The 23249-nt window shown below is 46.5% G+C and overlaps 1 protein-coding gene across 6 annotated transcripts in view; it reads left to right on the forward strand.

Annotated features, from left to right (window-relative positions):
• The first annotated feature begins 4188 nt into the window (after positions 1-4188).
• GNL3L (G protein nucleolar 3 like) overlaps positions 4189-23249 on the forward strand; it is a 37458-nt gene continuing 18397 nt past the window's right edge. For 3 of the 6 annotated variants that reach the window (XM_015443498.4, XM_065537989.2, XM_074029853.1), the window contains exons 1-7: positions 5414-5532; positions 7677-7742; positions 18267-18328; positions 19356-19463; positions 20822-20938; positions 22501-22584; positions 22754-22889. In XM_015443498.4, the coding sequence (XP_015298984.1) occupies positions 7727-7742; positions 18267-18328; positions 19356-19463; positions 20822-20938; positions 22501-22584; positions 22754-22889 (523 nt within the window). In that variant the 5' untranslated portion in view covers positions 5414-5532; positions 7677-7726. Of the gene's footprint in view, positions 4290-5413; positions 5633-7676; positions 7743-18266; positions 18329-19355; positions 19464-20821; positions 20939-22500; positions 22585-22753; positions 22890-23249 lie in introns of those variants that run through there. The other 3 variants (XM_005593679.5, XM_074029852.1, XM_065537990.2) reach the window with 2 other exon arrangements.

The raw sequence follows: 23249 nt of genomic DNA on the forward strand, positions 1-23249 counted from the left end.
CTCAAGCAATCCGCCTGCTTCGGCCTCCCAAAGTGCTGGGATTACAGGCATGAGCCACCACACCTGGCCAGAATGAGATATTTATGTAAAAGAAAAACAACAAGTACAAAGTATGCTCAATAGTGAGACAATCTGATATCATGTGCCTGTTGAGGTGATGATACAAAACAAAATAAAGAATATCCCCTATGTACTGTTCTTGCTAAAAATATTTATTCTGAATCTATTCATATGAAAAGAACAAATGAATACAGAATATGGGACATATTGCAAGACAATTGGTCTGGACTCTTCAAAAACATAAATGTCATTTGAAACACAAAAAATATAGGGGTATTATTTTAGATTAAAAGAAGTTAAAGGGATATAACAACAAAATGTAACACATAAATGTCAGGTGTGCGGCTCATGCCTGTAATCCCTGAACTTTGGGAGGCCAAGGTGGATGGATCACTTAAGGTCAGGAGTTTGAGACCAGCCTGGCCAACGTGTAGAAACCCTGTCTCTACTAAAAATACAAAAATTAGCCGGGCATGATGGCAGACGCCTGTAGTCCCAGCTACTCAGGAGGTGGAGGCAGGAGAATTGCTTGAACCCAGGAGGTAGAGGTTGCAGTGAGCCAAGATCACACCACTGCACTACAGCCTGGGCAACAGAGCGAGACTCCATCTCAAAAAAAAAAAAAAAAAAGAAATGTAATACATAAAACTTGATTAGATCCTGGGATCAAAAAATGAAAGCTGCATTTTGGGGATAACTGGGGGGAAATGTGAATATGGGCTATACGTGATGGCATTATTGAGTTATAGTTAAATCTTCTTAGGTGTGATAATGGTATTGTGGTTATGTAGGATGATATTTGGTGAAGTATAAGGGTATATGGCTTTCATTATACCACTCTTTCAACTGTTCTGAATTTGGAAACAATATAGAATAAACATTTGGCTGGGTGCAGTGATTCACACCCATAATCCCATCACTTCAGGAAGCAGAGGCAAGCAGATTGCTTGAGCCCTAGGAGTTCGAGACCAGTAAAAAAATCTTTTTTTTTCATGCTTAAAAGCCTTTTTATTTTTATTTATTTTTTATTTTATTTTATTTTTTTACAGGTAAAAATGTATCTTTTTAATCCCCTGTAGTGTCTCATTCTCTCACCTTAGAAACAATAATTATCATGAATTTAGAGTGTACTCTTCTGATTCAGTTTTTTTTTTTTATTATACTTTAAGTTCTAGGGTACATGTGCACAACGTGCGGGTTTGCTACATATGTATACATGTGCCATGTTGGCGTGCTGCACCCATTAACTCGTCAAAAAAATCTTTTTTTTTTTGAGAGAAGTCTCACGCTTGTCCCCCAGGTTTGAGTGCAATGGCTTGATCTCGGCTCACTGCAACCTCTGCCTCCCAGGTTCAAACGATTCTCCTGCTTCTGCCTCCCAAGTAGCTGGGATTAAGGCACCTGCCACCATGCCCAGCTAATTTTTTGTATTTTTTTTTTTTTTTAGTAGAGATGGGGTTTCACCATGTTGGCCAGACCGGTCTCAAACTCCTGACCTCAGGTGATCTGCCTGTCTCGGCCTCCCAAAGTGCTGGGATTACAGGTGTGAGTCACTGTGCCTGGCTGAGACCAATAAAAACATCTTTAAAAATTAGCTGGGCAGGCCGGGTGCGGTGGCTCAAGCCTGTAATCCCAGCACCTTGGGAGGCCGACATGGGTGGATCACGAGGTTAGGAGATCGAGACTATCCTGGCTAACACGGTGAAACCCCGTCTCTACTAAAAAATACAAAAAAACTAGCCGGGCGAGGTGGTGGGCGCCTGTAGTCCCAGCTACTTGGGAGGCTGAGGCAGCGGAATGGCGTAAACCCAGGAGGCAGAGCTTGCAGTGAGCTGAGATCAGGCCACTGCACTCCAGCCTGGGCAACAGAGCCAGACTCTGTCTCAAAAAAAAAAAAAAAAATTAGCTGGGCATGGTGATGTGCGCCTGTAGTCCCCCAGCTACTCGGGAGGGTGAGGTGGGAGGATCCCTTGACCCCAGGAGGCGGAGGTTGCAGTGAGTGGAGGTCATGCCACTGAACTCCAGCCTGGGGGACAGAGCAAGACGCTGGCTTTAAAAAAAAAAAAAAAAAAAGAAAAGAAAAGAGGAAATACACACAAAGCAATAATACATATTTTGCAAGAATGCATATATGCAAAAATACGCATAAAACACCTTAGAATGGCTGCCTATAGGAGGGAAATGAAAGTGGGAAGTAGAGATGAAAGAGATTTTAAAAAATAACACAATCTCTCACTAAAGTAATAAATATTCATCAAATACATGGAAAACACAGAAAAGTACAAGGAAGAAAATTAAATTCACTGATAATGTCACTTTGACTTGTTAGAAATGCAAATCCTCGGCCCTAAACCAGACTTACTGAATCAAAACTCTGGGCATGAGGCCCAGTAATTGGTGTTCTAACAAGCCTTCCCAGTGATTCTGATGCTGGGGAAAGTTAGAGAACCACTAATCTAGATTTAACTATTATTAACATTTTGTTTCAGATCCTTGTAGTCTTTTAAAAAATATGAAATATTGGCCGGGCGCAGTGGCTCAAGCCTGTAATCCCAGCACTTTGGGAGGCCGAGACGGGCGGATCACGAGGTCAGGAGATCGAGACCATCCTGGCTAACACAATGAAACCCCGTCTCTACTAAAAATACAAAAAAAAAAAAATTAGCCGGGCGAGGTGGCGGGCGCCTGTAGTCCCAGCTACTCGGGAGGCTGAGGCAGGAGAATGGCGTAAACCCGGGAGGCAGAGCTTGCAGTGAGCCGAGATAGCGCCACTGCACTCCAGCCTGGGCGACAGAGCGAGACTCCGTCTCAAAAAAAAAAAAAAAAAAAAAAAATATATATATATATATGAAATATTTCAGACATACAAATAAGTATAGAGAATATAACAAAAACCCACGTACCTACCACTTAGCTTAGAAAGCAAAATATTAGACAAACAGTTGAAGTTCCCTGTGTATCTCTCTCTCATTCTGTTCTTTTGTTTTCTTCCCCAGAGGTAATCAGTATTCTGGATTTGGTATTTCTCCTTAAAAATTATTGTTGGCTGGGGGCGGTGGCTCACACCTGTAATCCCAGCACCTTGGGAGGCCAAGATGTGGTTGGATCACTTGAGCTCAGGAATTTGAGATTAGCCTGGGCAACATGGCGAAACCTTGTCTCTACAAAAAATACAAAAATTAGCCAGGTGTGGTGGTACATGCCTGTAGTCCCAGGTACTTGGGAGGCTGAGGTGGGAGGATGGCTTGAGTTAGGGAGGTGGAGGCTGCAGTGAGAGGAAATCAAGCCAATACTGCAGCCTGGACGACAGAGCAAGACCTTGTCTCAAAAAAAAAAAATTGTTTATATATCTATTTAATCTATAAGCAACATTGTTTGCTGTTTTCTAGATTTTAGAACTTTATATAAATGGTTTCATACTTTATGTATCCTTCTGCAATTTGTATTTTATCTCAGTATTGTGTTTTTGAAATTTAGCCGGGTCAATGCATGCAACAAGATTAATTCTTTCTCATTGTAGTATTCTGCATAATATTCTGTCATATGGCTATACCATAATTTACTTATTCATTCTCCTGTTGGTGGAATTTTGGGTTGTTCACATTTTTTTCTCTATTACAAACAGTTCTGCAATGAACATTCTTCCACATACTCATTGAGCAAATGTACAAGAATTTCTCTAGGAGTTAAAGTTTAGGGGTGATCTCCATCTATCTACCTATTATTCAATCATCTCCAATACTAGAATTGCTGGGTCCCAGGGTCATCTTCAGCTATTCTGGATACTTCCTAATTGTTTTCCAAAGTCGTAATAGTTTCCACAAAAGTTCATTGTATTTTTTCCCTTATATCTTGTGCATTTGGGATTTTGTTTAAAAAGTCCTTCCCCAGTCAACAAGTCACAAAGATATTCTCCTGCATATATTAACTTCATAGTTTTACCTTTCACATTCACTGTCTACCCTCTTAGGTGGAAAAATAGGGATCCAGTTTTATATTTCTTTTCATGGAGAGCCAAATTTCCCAATGCCATCTACTAAACAGCCCATTTCCCATTGGTTTGTGGTGCAGGCCTGTAAACTCACCCATTTAACAAACATTTGTTGAAGCCTGCCTCGTACCAGTTTTGTGTTGGGTGTTGTTGAAGGCTTGAAGATACACCGGCCCCTGCTCTCAGGGAGTTCACCCTCCTCTGGAGACACAGCCACATAAAAAACTACAATATTGTGGTAAGTGCTAGCTTAGCTGTACAGGTAAGGTGCTCTGGGTTTCTGACTTATCTGGGAAAGTCAGGGAAGGTTTCAACGAAGTGACAAGTTAGGTCTTAGAGAAACAGAAAAAAAATTGCAAATGCAGGGGGAAAGGTGCAAGTGATCAGGGCTGGTTTGGGGTCCAGAGGAATTTCAGGTGTCTCTAGGATGAGAGGTTAGAAGCCCTCCAACGAAGTAGAGAGATAGTGAGTCCTGTTTATGGGTAAAGGGACAGAGGGAGTCATTTTCAGCCCATCTGTGCTTGAAGTGGAGAAACAAACCCACCCTCGGAGGCACAAAGTCCCACCTACTCTGTGCCCCACCCCAGGGTTTAGGCTTGAGGAAGAGGAGGGGCTGGAATTAAACCATCAGGAAGAAAACATTTTCAGACTAATATTTACTGTTTTGTGGGGGCAGACTTCACTTCCCAGCCAGCTCCTTGAGATGGTTTCAGAAATCCCTACTTGCCCCACTCCAGAGATATAAATTCATTCCCTTCTGTAGAAGCTGCTCCGGGATTGAGGGAAGGATGGAGTAGGAGGGGAAGAAGGCAAAAGGGTGGGAGAGGCTTCTAGTTCTGGCTTCTGCTCCAGCTCGGGTTGGGTCTGACCATAGATCTGAACGTATGCAGAGAGAGCTGGGAGTGCTCAGGGATTGTCTGGGGCCCAAGGACCCGGGAAGGTGGCTGGGAACAGCTAACCAATTCACTTCAGGTGGGGAATACTCGGCCAGCCATGTGACCTAGGCGGCCATTTTCTCACACCCTGCTGTCGCCATCTTCCATGCAGACAAAGACACCATCCCCCACCCTTATGTGATTCGGGCGTGGTGACTGCCTGGTTACTGAGATTTGGAAGCACGCATATTTAACCCCAGACAAATGCCCGCAGACAACATTTTGGCTTGCAAGTAGGGTATGTAGCCGCACCAGTCGACCCGCCGCTTCTTCCCGGTCACTTGGCCGTCCTCCTTTGCCCTCCTCGGCTATTTCCTTACCTACGGGGCAGCCAGGAGGCGGGGCCAGCGTGGTCGCGAGGAAGGGACGGGCGGGCGCGAGCTGTCAGTCAGAAGCCCCGTCCCCTCGCGGAGAACGCACAGTGGGCGGAGTCGGGCGCCGCCGGCCTGGGATCCGGAAGTCGGAGCCTAGCTGCGCGAGAGCATCTGCTCGCCCAACCGACTTGTCGTGTTGCCCTCGCTTCTCAGATCTCCGCCGGAAGTGTAGGTAAGAAACTACTCTCCTCTTTTCTCACCTAGACGGCCGGGCAGTTAGGATCGTGTATTGGATGTGAAACCAGAGATGCCCGCCAGCCTGGAATAGAGAGGTAAACAGCCGGATCCTTTCCAGGGTAGAAGGACCCGGAAGAGGGGCAGGGTTCGCGGCACACGTGGAGACGCGCCTAATTGCCTTTTCGCGGAGTGGAGTTTGCCGGGAGAGGGGCATTGCCCCATCCCACCTAGAAAGGTGTAGACCCGGGACACACGGTGTAGAGAGGGACAAACTTCACTTGTGTGGTGAAGCGTTGATCGTCCTCAAGATAGTGAGCCTGCATTCTGCATTCACCCTGTATAGACAGGAGTCGACCCACCGAAGGAATGGGGGACATCCACCCCAACCGTGTAGAGACATCTCCCTCAACCCAGCTGAGCATCGCAGACTTCTCCCGACTTAAGGCATTTCTTGGCTTGACTCTAGACAGCCGCCTCGAGGCACCTCCTCAGGACAGACAGACGCTTTGATATATCTGCCCCCATACCAGTATAGAGGAGCTTAGAAACATTTAATATACAGAGGGAGGGCACCTCCTCCCCATTCGCGTAGACCTAGAGCGCTCAGTGTCCCTCCCCAACTCACCCGTTCCCAAAGTGGTTGCAGATACAGGCCTCATCCTATAGACAACTAAGCCGATTGCCCCCTCCTCCTAGGTTAGATTGAGTCCCCATTGTGGAGAATCAGACCTGATCCCTACTTCCGTAGCCCCCGTTTTACCGAATGTGTAATTTTTCGAAGCACCCAAACAGAAACAGACCTTAATCCATGAAGAGACAGGTCTGCCCCTTGAGGGGCCATGGGGGTAGAGGGGCTCAGATGTGTTCCTCTCCTTTTGAGGTAGACACAGATCATCCCCCTACCTCCCCTACCTCCCCCAAAGATTTAGCATCACTAAATGTAGCAAGGGAGATACCCCACAGGAGCAGATATGCAGGTCTCCCTCCCTGTAATGTTGAGAGGGAGTGACATCGTTGATTACCCGGCAGTGCAGTGCCTACGGTCTCTCCCCTTTACCCAAGGTAGTGGAGCTCAGATCTGTTTCTCTCCACCCAGGGTAGAATCACAGACGCCCCCACCCCCAAGTATTAGGGCTGATCTACTAATTTATAGCTGCATTGCCTGCCCCTTCCACACACCACCCATGCAGAGAACCAGAGCCCCTGTTTCTTTCAGTGTTAGTGTGCTGCTGACTTCAACCAGCATAAAAGATGAAAGTTGTCACAGTCCACCTCCCATAGAAGGGTCCAGAATAGCTCACTGCAGGTAAGGTGCAGACCTGCTTATTCAAAGCTGCATAGTTGTGGAATCAGGCATATCGATCCCTCACCTCAGCCCTCTCCAGGGTAAAGAGACGCAGGACCTATCCCCACAATCTAGAGATAAACAGATCTGTGGTTCTTTTCCCATGCAGCAGAGATGCACACAGCCACTTTGTGGGTTTCCCCAGTTTCTCTGCACCCCAGAGTAGGGGAACAGATGGCAATCCCCCCAACCCAAATCACTGAGGTATAGACCCCAGGCATATGCAGGCACAGATTTTTACCCCCTCCTCCAAGATTTTGTACTTATCTCAGTCCATATAGACACTCAGGTAAGAATCCCTGTTCTCAGGCCCCTTTTCCCCAGGGTAGACTCCTGGGCTCTATTTACGCCCTTCCCCACCACCTCTCCCAGGGCAGATGAGGTATAGAATCCCCTACTTGGGAAAAGAGGCACTATTATCACCCCATATAGAAGTAGACCATCCTTGCGTGCCCCTTTCCCCTCAGTGTGGAGGTGTTTAGCACTAGTCTTCTACCTAGAATATAACACTATAGTGTGGAGGAATAAGAACCAAAGACCTCATCTGATGCTTTGAGCCACTGACTCCACCCGGGATGAGGTTGAGACCTATTCCTCCCTTTGGGTAGTATGACACTTCCTTCTCTGTGGACTCAGCCATATGAGGCTCTAGCTTCAGCTTCTCCCAGTTTTCCTAATTATTATGGCTTCCTCATAATGTTCTTTAACATTTTACCTTTAGGGGACTTAGGAGGGGGCTTGTGGCATTGTAGTTCCCAGCTGTCTTCAAATTGCTTCTTCGTCCATTCTTACAGGAGGAGAACAAGCAGATTTGAACCTATCTGCTTTCAAGCTGGTCATCGCGATGAAACTTAGACACAGTGAGTTTCCTTTACCACCCCTCCCAATCCTGTGCTTTTAATGAATATTCATAGAATTTCACAGCAACTTTTTGTTGTTTTGGTTTTGTTTTGAGATGGAGTCTTGCTCTGTCACCCAGGCTGGAGTGCAGTGGTGCAATCTCAGTGCACTGCACTGTAACCTCCGCCTCCAGGGTTCCAGCATTTCCTGCCTCAGCCTACCGAGTAGCTGGGATTATAGATGTGTGCCACCATGCCAGGCTACTTTTTGTATTTTTAGTAGAGACGGAGTTTCACCATGTTGGCCAGGCTGGTCTCGAACTCCTGACCGCAAGTGATCTGCCCCTGTTGGCCTCCCAAAGTGCTGGGATTACAGGCGTGAGCCACTGCACCCGGCCTTCACAGCAACTTCTAAAAACTGCTGAATATGTTTCAGATCACTCGGTCTGGGTCTTTTTCATATGGTATCATTGCTGTCTTCCTGACTTCCTTGTCAGAGAATGTTTCCCTTATGCCCCATTTTCAATTTATAGATGAGGAAACTGAGGCTTAGCAAGGTTAAGTAATTTGATCTGAGGTGAATTGCAATAAATGACATATCACACTGCCTATAACCCCAACATGTCCTAACATTTTTCTCTATCAGTTGGTACCATAAGTTGTACTAGTGGTTAAGAGCGTGCTTGTAATCCCAGCTGCTTGGGAGGCTGAGGCAGAGGAGAATTGCTTGAGCCTGGGAAGCAGAGGTTGTGGTGAGCCAAGATCATGCCACTGCACTCCAGTATGGGCAACAGACTGAGACGCTATCTCAACAAAAAAAAAAAAGAAAAAACAAAACAAAAAAAGAAAAGAAAATGATAACATTTGGATAGTACACTGGCACTGGGTGGGCTGGATGAGGATTGTGCAACCCAGTGGCTCTGTTTTATGTGTGAGTGCTGGCCCTGCCAGTGGACAGCCTGGTGGGAAAAAACTTAATACATTTTTTATATAATCATAAAAATGTCATCAAGAATCATACTGTTAATACCAAAAGCAAATAATCATACTTTTTTTTAAATTTTAATTTGCATGTTTTTTGGAGATGGAGTCTTGCTTTGTCACCCAGGCCGGAGAGCTGTGGTGCCATCTCGGCTCACTGCAACCTTCACCTCCTGGGCTCAAGCGATTCTCCTGCCTCAGCCTCTGGAGTAGCTGGGATTACAGGTGCCTGCCACTGCACCTGGCTAATTTTTGTATTTTTAGTAGAGACGAGGTTTTGCCCTGTTGGCCAGGTTGGTCTCGAACTCCTGACCTCAAGTGATCCGCCTGCCTTGGCCTCCCAAAGTGCTGGAATTGCAGGCGTGAACCACTATGCCCGACCAAATAATCATATTTATAAGTAACACAAGAAAGGTGGTAATTATACTTTATTTAGGAACATCTAATACTAGATGATAAAAATATTGATAGTGATGGAAAAGACAAAAATTACCTGGTTAAATAAAGTAGGCTATATGCATACTTAAGAATTCTGGCTGTTTAAAAAATAAAGAAGTATTGTATAGAAAGATTATATGTAAAAACTGTATTGTGTGGAAAGACTATTAGATGGAAAGATGTTCAGATTTGCTAACTGAAAGAAGTTGGCCCACAGGACTACAGTATGCTATCTTTTATGGAAGAAAATGGGAGGAAATAAGAATATATATTGGTATTTACATAAAGAAAATGATGCACAATAAACTAATAAAGTGCTTTCTTGTGGCAGTGAGGGGACTGCAATGGATAGGGACAAGCATGGGAGGGAGACCTCTCAAAATAACACCTTTTTATTTTGGAATCATATGACTATTACCTGTTAAAAATAAAAAATAATTCTACACATCTACATTAGTGAGGAAAATGGTGAAAATTGAATAGAAAAACTTACTATGTGCACACAAAACCAAGACCTTCACTGGTAAGGTGCAATTAATGATCAGACTAACTGGGATGATTGCTGGGAAAGATGGGGGGAGGTACCGTGTGGTGCAGCTGTCTGCACTCTGGGCTGGGGATATCTTGGACCCAAATGATGATGATCAAGTCTGGGAATGTTTTTGAGGAGTGCTGAAGAGTGTTCAAATGCAGTTTTAACTGTTGTGCATTCTTTTAAATTTTTTATTTTTTTTGAGACAGAGTCTCGCTCTGTCTGCCTGGGCTGGAGTACAGTGGTGTGATCTCAGCTCACTGCAACCTCTGCCTCCTGGGCTCAAGCGATTTTCCAGCCTTAGCCACCCGAGTAGCTGGGATTATAGGTGCCTGCCACCACACTTGTCTAATTTTTAAATTTTTAGTAGAGATGGGATTTCATCATGTTGGCCAGACTGGTTTTGAACTCCTGACCTCAGGTGATTCTCCCGCCTTGCCTCCCAAAGTGCTGGGATTACAGGCATGAGCCACTGCGACCAGCCTATTTTTTATTTTTTATTTTTACATTTAAAAAAATTTTTTTTTGAGATGAAGTTTTGCTCTGTACCCCAGGCTGGACTGCAGTGGCAGGATCGTGGCTCACTGCAAGATCTTGGCTCACTGCAACCTCCGCCTCCCGGTTCAAGCAGTTCTCCTGCCTCAGCCTCCCGAGTAGCTGGGATTATAGGCGCCTGCCACCACACCCAGCTAATTTTTATATTTTTAGTAGAGACAGGATTTCACCATGTTGGCCAGGCTGGTCTTGAACTTGTGGCCTCAAGTGATCTGCCCGCCTTGGCCTCCCAAAGTGCTGTGTTTATACGTGTGAGCCACCATGCCTGGCCTATTTTTTATTTTTTTGAGATGGAGTCTCGCTCTGTTGCCCGGGCTGGAGTACAATGGCATGGTCTCGGCTCACTGCAACCTCTGCCTCCTGGTCTCAAGCGATTCTTCTGCCTCAGCCTCCTGAGTAGCTGGGATTACAGGTGCGTACCACCACGCCCGGCTATTTTTTTTGTATTTTCAGTAGAGACAGGGTTTCGCCATGTTGGCTAGGCTGGTCTCCAACTCTTGACCTCAAGGGATCCACCTGCCTCAGCCTCCCAAAGTGCTGGGATTACAGGCGTGAGCTACGGCGCCTGGCCACTGTTCATGTTTGAGTAGTTATTTTTTAAGTGGGGAGTGTTCTACCACTTAAAAAGTTTACAACTGGCAGGGCAAGATGGCTCACGCCTGTAATCCCAGCACTTTGGGAGGCCAAGACGGGCAGATCACGAGGTCAGGAGTTCGAGACCAGTCTGGCCAACATAGTGAAACCCCATCTCTACTAAAAATACAAAAAATTAGCCGAGTGTGGTAGTGTGTGCCTGTAATCCCAGCTACTTGGGAGGCTGAGGCAGGAGAATCACGTGAACCCGGGAGGTGGAGGTTGTAGTAAGCTGAGATCGCGCCATTGCACTCCAGCCTGGGTGACAGTGCGAGACTTCGTCTCAAAAAAAAAAAAAAAAAAAGTTTACAACTATTGGTGTTGGTGGCACAGGTGTATAATCCATGGAACTTGCCTACCTGCCTGCCTTGTCTGCCTGCTGGTTGGTTACCAAACACTGATAAACATGTCATAGTAGGACAATGGAGGGGCAAAGGAATTGCGGCTTTGTGCAGAAGTACGATTGTAATAGACTGTGGGATGCTAGCTGGTCAGGAAGGGAAGAAGGATGGCTGACAAATAAGGAACTGAGTAGAACGTTCAGGTCTCCAAGAGGTTGTACAAATGGGCTTGAAGATAGGACAGAGGGGTGTCTGAGACTGCTTTCAGAAGTCCAAGCAGTTACAGGTCGTTCCCCCATAGGTGTAACCATAGGAATGGGTGGGTGAGTGGCTATGATTGAGTGGAGATCCTTGGAGGTGAAGATGTCAAGGAAGTGGGAAATCTAGATTGTTGGAAGGGTTGTCTGGTGATCTCCAAAGTCACCCAGGTTGTTGGTGGCAGGAGTTGGGTCGAAAGAAAAGCAATGAACCAGGTGCTTCAATAGATGAGGAAAAGTAAGTCATAGATGACAGGCATAGCAGCCTAGTTGGGGCCTCAAAAAGAGCAGGGTTTTTATCCTATCCCTCTCCACACATTTTTTGAGATGGAGTCTCACTCTGTCACCCAGGCTGGAGTGTAGTGGTGCTGTCATAGCTCATTGCAGCCTCAACCTCCTGGGCTCAAGCGATCCTCCTGCCTCAGCCTTCTGAGTAGCTGGGACTACAGGCATTTGCCACTATGCCCCACTAATTTTTTTTTTTTTTCAGTAGAGATGAGGGTCTTTCTGTGTTGTCCAGGCTGGTCTTGAACTACTGAGCTCAAACAGTCCTCCCACCTTGGCTTCCCAAAGTGCTGGGATTACAGGTGTGAGCTACCACACCTGGTTTTTTTTTGTTTTGTTTTGTTTTGTTTTTTTCTTTTTAACAAGAGGGAAAAATAGTCTCAGCTTGGCACTGGTGAGTCTGGAGGACTACGTTCTCTACCTACTGACCCCAGGATAAACATGTGCCAGTGAAAACAACCACCACCTTTTGAGAGGCCTGCAAGTGAAGCATTGTCCTTGGGAGAGCCAAGTCTCAAGGCAGGAGCTTGGGGAATTGATCCCAGGGAGAGGTTGTTAGGGGAGTGTTGATCACCCAGGTGGGAGTTTCAGAGAATGTTGTGGGGAGTTTGATGCTACGGCAGAGGAAGGATGAGAGGAATGAAGTCAGTGGGTGTACAGGGACATCTGTGGGTGACAGTATGGGAGGTACGGGATTAACGAATACAGAGATCTGCTTTTGAGTACTGATAAATTGGTGATTTTAGGCCTAGATGATGTTGGTGGATGCATTGAGGCTCAGAGAGGTTTTAAAAAATTCTTCAAGGTCATATAGCTAGGTAGTTGTTGAGCCAGAGTAAGAATATCTGCTGGTTATAAAATGGTAGCTGTTTTCTCTCTGGAGTTGTTGAAAAATCTATGAGCAGAGGCTCCTGAGTGCTGGGAGGGATGACTGACTGTACCCCCTTCTCCTTTTTCCCTCCCCGCTTCTCTTCTCCCCTCTGAAGCACATTCTTTTTCTCTCCAAGTGGTGTATTTTCTTTCATTGTGTGCTTGTATCCATTGCAGGCACTCAGTTTCCAGGGAAGTTAGGCTGATGGAAATTGTTGAGTAAAATGTCCAGACCTGGTTCATTCCAAACCTCACATTTTTTTTGTTGTTGTTGTTGCAACATGAGTACTTCAGAAGAAAGGAGACTGGAGGTCTGTTTTGTGTTTATTTATACTGTTTATTTAAATTTGACCCATTCACATTTGTTATGAGACGTTTATGTCTGGTCAGATTTCTACTGTCTTATTTTTTATTTATTTATTTTTTTGAGACGCAGTCTCGCCCTGTCACCCAGGCTGGAGTGCAATGGTGTGATCTCAGCTCACTGCAACCTCCGCCTCCTGGGTTCAAGCAATTCTCCTGCCTCAGCCTCCTGAGTAGCTGGGATTACAGGTGCCTGCCACCATACCCAGTTAATTTTTGTATTTTTAGTGCAGACAGGGTTTCACCATGTTGGCCAGGCTGGTCTCGAACTCCTGATCTCGTGATGCGCCCACCTCAGCCTTCCAAAGTGCTGGGATTACAGGTGTGAGCCACCATGCACGGCCCTGTACCATCTTATTTTATATTTATTGTTTATTTTGTTTCCTCTTATTCCCTTATTTATGCTTTGCTAACTTGATGAAGTTTTTAAACAATTCTCCATCGGTAATTAAAGTTATGTTGGTAATTGTATTCATATTTATATCAAACATAATTAATTCTGTATTTCTCTATCACTTTACCAAAGTTAAATAATGACTATTTTGTAACCTACCCTTTCTTTTTTTTTTTTTTTTTTTTTTTTTTTTGAGACGGAGTCTGGCTCTGTCGCCCAGGCTAGAGTGCAGTGGCCGGATCTCAGCTCACTGCAAGCTCCGCCTCCCGGGTTCACGCCATTCTCCTGCCTCAGCCTCCCGAGTAGCTGGGACTACAGGTGCCCACCACCTCGCCCGGCTAATTTTTTGTATCTTTTTAGTAGAGACGGGGTTTCACCGTGTTAGCCAGGATGGTCTCGATCTCCTGACCTCGTGATCCGCCCGTCTCAGCCTCCCAAAGTGCTGGGATTACAGGCTTGAGCCACCGCGCCCGGCCGCAACCTACCCTTTCAAAATGAAACCTTTAGCATGCTTTCATGCTTTTGCTTTTCCAACCCCCATTACTTGATTTCTGGATTTTGTTGAAATCATTTGATATTTCAGTTCTGAACTATTTCCTTATGATATGCTTCTTGGATTTTAAGAATCCTTTTTTTTGTTTGTTTGTTTTTTTGAGACAGGGTCTCACTCTGTCGGCCAGGCTAGAGTGTAGTGGTGTGATCATGGCTCACTGCAACCTCTGCCTCCTGGGCTCAAGTGATCTTCCTGCCTCATCCTCCTGAGTACCTGGGACAACAGGCATGTGCCATCACACCTGGCTAATTTTTTTTTGTGACAGAGTCTTGGTCTGTCGCCCAGGCTGGAGTGCAGTGGTGTGATCTTGGCTCACCACAACCTCCACCTCCTGGGTTCACTCAATTCTCCTGCCTCAGCCTCTCGAGTAGCTGGGATTACAGGCGTGTGCCAACACACCCAGCTAATTTTTGTATTTTTAGTAGAGACAAGGTTTCACCACATTGGGCAGGCTGGTCTCAAACTCCTGACCTCAAGTGATCCATCCACCTTGGTCTCCCAAAGTGCTGGGATTACAGGCGCGAGTCACCGCACCTGGCCCCCAGCTGATTTTTGCATTTTTTTGTAGAGATGGGGTTTCACCATGTTGCCCAGGCTGGTCTTGAACTACTGAGCTTAAATGATCCACTTACCTCGGCCTCCCAAAGTGCTGGGATTATAGGCGTGAGCCGCTGCGGCTGGCCCTTAGAATCCTTTCTTAATATATCTTCCAGTTCTTAGCCACATGAGAGCTTGCTTGTTTACATTCAGTGATTTTCTTTTCTTTCTTTCTTTTTTTTTTTTTTTTTGAGATGGAGTCTCACTGTGCTGTCCAGACTGGAGTGCAGTGACACCATCTCGGCTCATTGCAGCCTCCACCTCCCGGATTCAAGAGATTCTCCTGCCTCAGTCTCCTGAGTAGCTGGGATTACAGTTGTGTGCCATCACGCCTGGCTAATTTTTGTATTTTTAGTAGAGATGGGTTTCACCATGTTGGCCAGACTGGTCTTGAACTTCTGAGCTCAAGTGATCTACCCACCTTGGCCTCCCGAAGTGCAGGGATTGTAGCTGTGAGCCATCACTCCTGGCCTCAGTGATAAGTTTGAGTAGATTTCCTGCCCACTACTATTTGTTTCCTTTTGCTTGGGATCTTTATTCTGATTTAATTTTTATTTTGCCAGTAGTTTTATCCAAAAGGAAACACAGGGCCAGGCGTGGTGGCTCATGCCTGTAATCCGAGCACTTTGGGAGGCTGAGGCGAGCCAATGACTTGAGGCCAGGAGTTTGAGACCAGCCTGGCCAACATGGCAAAACCCCATCTTTTGTAAAAATATAAAAATTAGCCAGGCACAGTGGTGCACACCTGTAATCCCAGCTACTCTGGAGGCTGAGGCAGGAGATTTCCTTGAACCCAGGGAGGTGGAGGTTGTAGTGAGCTGAGGTGGCACCACTGCACTCCAGCCTGGGTGACAGAGCAAGACTCTGTCTCAAAAAAAAAAAAAAAAAAGAAAGAAAAGAAAAAAAGACAGGTGGTAATCTTTGCTCACCTGAAAATGTCTTTTTGTTACCTTCACATAGTAAGTGTGATCTATTGGTTAGAATTTTCTCTCTTTATCTTTGGAGTTCAGAAATTTCTTTTTTTTTTTTTTTTTGAGACGGAGTCTCGCGCTGTCACCCAGGCTGGAGTGCAGTGGCCGGATCTCAGCTCACTGCAAGCTCCGCCTCCCGGGTTCACGCCATTCTCCTGCCTCAGCCTCCCGAGTAGCTGGGACTACAGGCGTCCGCCACCTCGCCCGGCTAGTTTTTTGTATTTTTTTTTTTTAGTAGAGACGGGGTTTCACCATGTTAACCAGGATGGTCTCGATCTCCTGACCTCGTGATCCGCCCGTCTCGGCCTCCCAAAGTGCTGGGATTACAGGCTTGAGCCACCGCGCCCGGCAGAAATTTCATCAGGATATGTTCAGGGTATGTCTTTTTGGTTGTTAATCTTTTTTTTTTCTTTTCTTTTTTTTTTTTTTTTTTTTTTTTGAGGCAGGGTCTCTGTTGTCCAGGCTGGAGTGCAGTGGTGCCATCGTAGCTCACTGTAACTTTGAACTCCTGGGATCAACCAGTCCTCCTGCCTCAGCTTCCTGAGAGCTAGGTGCGCGCCGCCATACTGGGCTAATTAAAAATTTTTTTTTGTATAGACGAAGTCTCACTATGTTGCCTGGATTAGTCTCAAACTCCTGGTGTCAAGCGATCCTCCCACTTCAGCCTCCCAAAATGCTGGGATGACAGGGTGAGCCATGGCGCCCAGCCTTGGTTGTTAATCTTGTTGCTACCTGTTTCTGTCCAATCTGAAACCTCAAGCCTATGTTCAACTTAAGGAACTTTCATCTGTTATTTCAGAAAATTATTGCTTCTCCATTTGTACCCTTTTCTCTTTCAGGAACTCCTGTTGTTTAGATTTTAGCTTTCTTGGCTCTATTGTCCATTTTTTCTTTTATATTTTTGCTCATCATTTCCATTTCTTTGAATTTTTGCTCTAAGTAAGCTCCCTCCTTTGGTCTTCTAGCTTATTAATTTGATTGTTAGTGATGTCTTTTTTGTTTTTCACTATTTCTATTGAATTTTTTTTAAGAGACAGAGTCTCACTATGTTGCCTAGGCTGTTCTCGAACTCCTAGGGTCAAGTGATCCTCTTGCCTCAGCCTCCCAGCTAGCAACAGGCAGGTGCCAATGTGCCCAGCTTCCGTTTTGACTGTTAGAGCAGTCTGTTTTTGTGTATTTTTTTTTTTTTTTTTTTTTTTGAGACGGAGTCTCGCTCTGTCGCCCAGGCTGGAGTGCAGTGGCGCGATCTCGGCTCACTGCAAGCTCCGCCTCCTGGGTTTACGCCATTCTCCTGCCTCAGCCTCCTGAGTAGCTGGGACTATAGGCGCCCGCCACCGCGCCCGGCTAATTTTTTTTTGTATTTTTAGTAGAGACGGGGTTTCACCGTGGTCTCGATCTCCTGACCTTGTGATCCACCCGCCTCGGCCTCCCAAAGTGCTGGGATTACAGGCGTGAGCCACCACGCCCGGCCAGTTTTTGTGTATTTTTTTTGAGAAATGGAGTCTTGCTATGTTGCCCAGGCTGGATTAGAACTCCTGGGCTCAAGGGATCCTCCTACCTTAACCTCCCATGTAGCTGGGACTACAGGCATGTGCCACTGCACCTGGCTTTTGAATTTTTATTCAGTGTCAAGTTTTGGGAAATCTTTTTTTCTCACACAGTTCCTTTGAAGTATCTTCTTGATTCTCCTTAAGAATTTGCAGTAGCTCGAGACTAGCCTGGCTAACATGGCAAAACCCCGTCTCTACTAAAAATATAAAAATTCGTATTTTTGTATATGAATTTGGGAGGCTGAGGCAGGAGAGTCGCTTGAACCTGGGAGACAGAGGTTGCAGTGAGCCCAGATCATACCACTGCACTCCATCCTGGGCAATAGAGCAAGGGTCGGTCTCAAAAAAAAAAAAGAATTTGCAGTAGAATTTAAGTTCTGTTTCCTACATTAACTCTGCAGTGGGAGTCAACTGATGTGATTGTGGAGCCTGTTCTCTGTGTGGTATTCTTGAGCTGCTCATATAATATATTTGTTTGTATATATCCTGACCTTCTAGAAACTCCTGTCTCTGTAGGAATTCCTTGAGCCCCTGTGAAGGTGGTAAGAATTAAAGGGAGCCATTCTTTCTAACAGGCCAACTGTGAACGGGATGAGAGATGGGACTTCTTATTGAAGAAGGGGAGAGGCCTCATAAGTTCCTGGGCTTTGCTAAGTCATGATTGGAGAAGTGGTAGATCTCTCCTTTTTGTATCTGAGGGAGGCGGCAGCATTTTGGCTGAGTGGGTCAAGTCCCTTTGGAGGCAATGGCCTGAGCAGGGTCAGCAGGAAGGGACAGTTGTTTCCCTACATACTGAGGGCATCTGCCCGGGCTTAGTGGGCTGGGACTCCTTAGATTACCTTCTCATGCTGCCAACTCCCTCACCTCAGCCTGGCACTTAAAAAAACTCCCTCACCTCAGCCTGGCACTTGTTGAGTTGCCCCCAGTAGGAAGCTCTGGCTGGGGGAAAGAGGAGTCACAAGCACACATTCAGGTTACTCTCTGTACAGAATTCGTCTCAGAATTATTTGAGTTTGCAATGAAATAATGTTGCAAACATTATATCCAGTACTTCCTCCAATACTATTGCTGCCATCCGCATCTCTTGTCTTGTGCTGGATCTAGACAGACATGGTATCTGAGGCTTCCTAGCTAGGTTCCCAGCGTGGCCTGGCCTTGATTCGGGTGTCAACAAATATTGAGTAGGTAGATGACGGCTCTTTTCTTTCTTTTTTTTCTTTTGTAGAAAATAAAAAGCCAAGTGAAGGTTCCAAGGGCCACAGGAAGATAAGTTGGCCCTGCCCTCAGGTAAGGCATGCCTGTTGTTGATGGGAAGGTCAAGAGCAGGTTGCTTGTCCCGGGAGAGGCCCACTAAACCCAGTAAATATTGGGTGACTCTGGACAGAGTGCCACATTGGAGTCAGTGGATCTGGCTTTCCCTCCCTTTCTGGGTGGCCACAGCAGAGAATCAGCAGCATTTTTCCCAAGCCATATGCAGCTTCGTGCTTGATTTACCTTGGTAGGGATTATCATTATCCCCATGTTTTAGTTGAGAAAACTGTCAGTGAGAAAGTTCCTAGGTTCAAGGTAACACAACTGGGATTTGAGACTGTCTGATTCTCAAGTCCCTGTTTCTTATGGAGAAGAGGGAGGCCAAAACATCATCTTTGGTTCCTGGATCTCGTGGTCCTGCTGGGAAAGGTGTGGGTAAGTAAGGCTTGGGAAAGAGCAAGGAGAAGAAGGTATAGGCCAGAGAATGCTTGGGTTCTCACAGTTTAGCGTGGGTGAAGCTCTCAAACTTTAACCAGTCCTCTAGAATCACCTGGAGGATGGGGGAAAACATCGATTGCTGGGCCCCACCTCAGAGTTTCTGATTCAGTAGGTCTGGCATGGCATCCGATGATTTGTATTTCTAGCAAGCTCCCAGGTGCTGCTGCTACTGCTGGTCTGAGGACCACTCTTTTGAGAGTCACTTGTCTGGAAAGGTTTTCCCTGGGCCTTGGGAAACCTTCCCAGCTGCCCTTCCCCTCTGAGAGGTCTCTGGTCAGTCCCTGCCTGGCTATGGGAGAGAGGAGCTCTACCAGCCAGACAGGCAGATCTTTGGGGATGGAACCCTTTTTGCCTACCTCTCCTTTCTTTGTCCCCACAACTACACTTCTCTGAGAAGCTTTAACTCCTGCTGCTCACCTTGGGAGTGGGAGGATGAGAGGATTGAGAGATAGAAGGGGCATTTATGAGGGGATATTGTCTTCCTTCTAGGGCTTCTTGCTGCCTTTTTGAGGTGATTTCCATGGGTTCATTACCTCTGTTTTTTTTTCTCTTATGTGGTGGCCAGACTGCAAAGCAAAATGGGAAGAAAGCAACCTCCAAAGTGCCCTCTGTACCTCATTTTGTTCACCCCAATGATCATGCCAATCGAGAGACTGAATTAAAGAAGAAGAGGGTAAGCTTTTTGCCTTGGTGGGGAGAGAGAGGGCCTGCCTTGAATGCCAGGTCTGCAGAAGTGTTGAATGGAAGGGCAAAGGCAAGAGTTGTTAGGGTTGTTGAGCCTATTTGTGGAAGCCGGGAGAGAGGGAGGTTACCATGATACTGGATTTATGTCTCCATTTGCTCACCACCCAGTCCATTGCTGTCCGGCTTATGTTTCCACTGCTCTGCTGACACTACCCCTGCTGGCCTCATCAGCGCCTTCCCTGACATCACATTCATGGATAGTGTTCTTCCCTCATCTTATCAGAATGCTCAGCATTTGAGGCCATGCTTTCTTTGAAGCACGTGGACTTTCTTGTCATCTCACTCTCCTGGATGTCTTTCTTCTTCTTTGACTAGCCACTGACAGTCTCTTTTGCCACTTTTTCCTCTTTCTTATCCTTTTTTTTTTTGAGACAGAGTTTCACTTTGTTGCCCCGGCTGGAGTGCAATGGTGTGATCTCGGCTCACTGCAACCTTTACCACCCGGGTTCAAGCGATTCTCCTGCCTCAGCCTCCTGAGTAGCTGGGATTACTGGTGCACACCACTGCGCCCGGCTAATTTTGTATTTTTAGTAGAGATGGGGTTTCACCATGTTGGTCAGGCTGGTCTTGAACTCCTGACCTCAGGTAATCCACCTGCCTTGGCCTCCCAAAGTGCTGAGATTACAGGCGTGAGCCACCCTGCCCGGCCTTCTTCCTTATCTTTTTTTTTTTTTTTTTTTTTTTTTTATTGAGACGGAGTCTCGCTGTGTCTCCCAGGCTGGAGTGCAGTGGCGTGATCTCGGCTCACTGCAAGCTCCGCCTCCCGGGTTCACGCCATTCTCCCGCCTCAGCCTCCCAAGTAGCTGGAACTACAGGCGCCCGCCACCACGCCCGGCTAGTTTTTTGTATTTTTAGTAGAGACGGGGTTTCACCATGTTAGCCAGGATAGTCTCGATCTCCTGACCTCGTGATCCACCCGCCTCGGCCTCCCAAAGTGCTGGGATTACAGGCTTGAGCCACCGCGCCCGGCCCTTCCTTATCTTTAAATGATGAAGCGTCCCAAGGCCTTGACTTCTTTCCATCTCTGGTCTTAAGTGGTTCCACCTGCCTAGTATACATTCTCTCTCTGCTTTTTATACTCTCTTTTTATTTTTCTCTGCCACTCTTCCCTTCATCTCTCTTTTTCTTCTTCTCAAACCCTCATTTCCTGCTGTCATATCTTCCCTCTCCCTGGACCCTGCTCCTCCCACCTCTGCCATGTCGTGCCATTTCCTCTGTCTGTCACCCATCCCTCCCTTAGGCTGCAGACCCAGTCAGCTCCAGTCCCAGTGTGTGTTCACTTGTTAGGTTGAGGAGATGAGGGAGAAGCAACAAGCTGCCCGGGAGCATGAAAGACAAAAACGCAGGACCATCGAGAGCTACTGTCAGGATGTCCTAAGACGCCAGGAGGAGTTTGAGCGTAAGGTACGAGTGCAGTCCTTGCCCCTGGGTAGGTTTGCTCAAAGCATCTTTTGCCGTTTTTCTGTGAAAGGGAAGAAGGAAGGGTGTGAAGTTGTTGGAGGGGAACAAGGGAATCAGTGTAGAGACGATGGAAAACCGTGGGGATGGTCAAAGGGAGGAAGGGAGGGATAGAGGGAGATAAAGGGCCATTTTGAGCCTTACCGGTGACTGGACACCCCTGGAGAGCTCCTCTCTCCCAAGGTTGAGCCTAAAGACTGGGGCTGGTGGTGGGATCGGGGGCCGGGAGAGTTACATGTGACCAGGGGACGGGGTTGGGGCAGAGGGAGCGAGAGTATGAGGAGAGGATTGAGAGACAGAGAGGAGCATATGTGAGGGAATGTTGTCTCCCTTCTGGGGCTTCTTGCTGCCTTTTTGGCAGATGTTCTTGTCTCACACACAGAATACACACTTGCCAGCTCATACTCCCTTTTCTGACATGCAGTGTGTATGCCTCCCCCATCCTATGTCCCTCATAGATTGTTTTTTTCACACCTCCCTCTTCCATCCCTCCCTTTCACACCCATGTGCACACTCAGGTCTCCACCTGGTGCTTGAGCACAGGCATACACATAGGCACACACATGAACCATGGGGTTCTGTCCATTTTTCTTCCAGTTCCCAGCTTTATTGGTTAGTCAAAGCTACTTTTTAGTGGCCTGAGACTCCCATGATTTTTTTTAAAATTATTATTTTACTTTAAGTTCTAGGGTACATGTGCACAACGTGCAGGTTTGTTACATATGTGTCCATGTGCCATGTTAGTGTGCTGTACCCATTAACTCGTCATTCAGGTATATCTCCTAATGCTATCCCTCCCCCCTCCCCCCACCCCATGACAGGCTCTGGTGTGTGATGTTCCCCTTCCTGTGTCCGAGTGTTCTCATTGTTCAATTCCCACCTATGAGTGAGAACATGCGGTGTTTGGTTTTCTGTCCTTGCGATAGTTTGCTGAGAATGATGGTTTCCAGCTTCATCCATGTCCCTACAAAGGACATGAACTCACCCTTTTTTATGGCTGCATAGTATTCCATGGTGTATATGTGCCACATTTTCTTAATCCAGTCTATCATTGATGGACATTTGGGTTGGTTCCAAGTCTTTGCTATTGTGAATAGTGCTGCAGTAAACATAGGTGTGCCTGTGTCTTTATAGTAACATTATTTATAATCCTTTGGATATATACCCAGTAATGGGATGGCTGGGTCAAATGGTATTTCTAGTTGTAGATCCTTGAGGAATCGCCACACTGTCTTCCACAATGGTTGAACTAGTTTACAGTCCCACCAACAGTGTAAAAGTGTTCCTATTTCTCCACATCCTCTCCAGCACCTGTTGTTTCCTGACTTTTTAATGATCGCCATTCTAACTGATGTGAGATGGTATCTCATTGCGGTTTTGATTTGCATTTCTCTGATGGCCAGGACTCACATGATTTTTTAAGCCTCCTATAGTTTCCAAAGCCCTGCTTCTCTTTCTCTCTCTCTCCCCCTCCTCCCCTGGACCATTCTCTTTTTTTTCTCCTTTAGGAGGAAGTTTTGCAGGAATTAAATATGTTTCCTCAGCTGGATGACGAGGCCACAAGGAAGGCTTATTACAAGGAGTTCCGTAAGGTACAGGGTTCCATTTCTTCAGGCTTTCGGGGGAGGGTTCCAGTCCAGCCTCATTTCCTCTCCATTTCTGTTTTTTCCTGACTGAGATGGAGACTTTTTGTTTCACGGGACTGCGTCACTGCTACCCTATCCTTTCCCTGCCCTTATCCCCTGGTCCTCTGCCCTGCAGGTGGTGGAATACTCTGATGTGATTCTGGAAGTCCTGGATGCCAGAGACCCATTAGGCTGCCGCTGCTTCCAAATGGAGGAGGCTGTCCTGCGAGCACAAGGCAACAAGAAGCTGGTCCTGGTCTTGAACAAGATTGGTGGGTGTTAGGCAGGATTGGGTGTGACAGGGAAGGTGGGCAGGTCATCTTTAACGTCTAGCTTGGACCAGACACTGAACCCAGCAACTCAGTGATACTCATAATAGTCATTTAAAGTAGAAATTTTGGTTCTGATTTTCAAAGCCTGTATCACAGAGTATAGTACAAGTTAGGTGTGGAGTCCAAGCCTGTCTGCCTTTCAGTCTCCTATTCTTGCCATTTTGAGCCTTCTCTGTGATTGGACAACCTTGGAGAGTTCCTCCTCCCTCATACTGGAACTCACAGACTGGGGCAGAGGAGCACATGGGCTCAGGAGTCACTCAGGTCTGGGGCTCGGCCCCTCACCTGTCCTGATTCTTT

Source organism: Macaca fascicularis, chromosome X (assembly GCF_037993035.2).
Source record: "Macaca fascicularis isolate 582-1 chromosome X, T2T-MFA8v1.1".
NCBI classification, from domain to species: domain Eukaryota; kingdom Metazoa; phylum Chordata; class Mammalia; order Primates; family Cercopithecidae; genus Macaca; species Macaca fascicularis.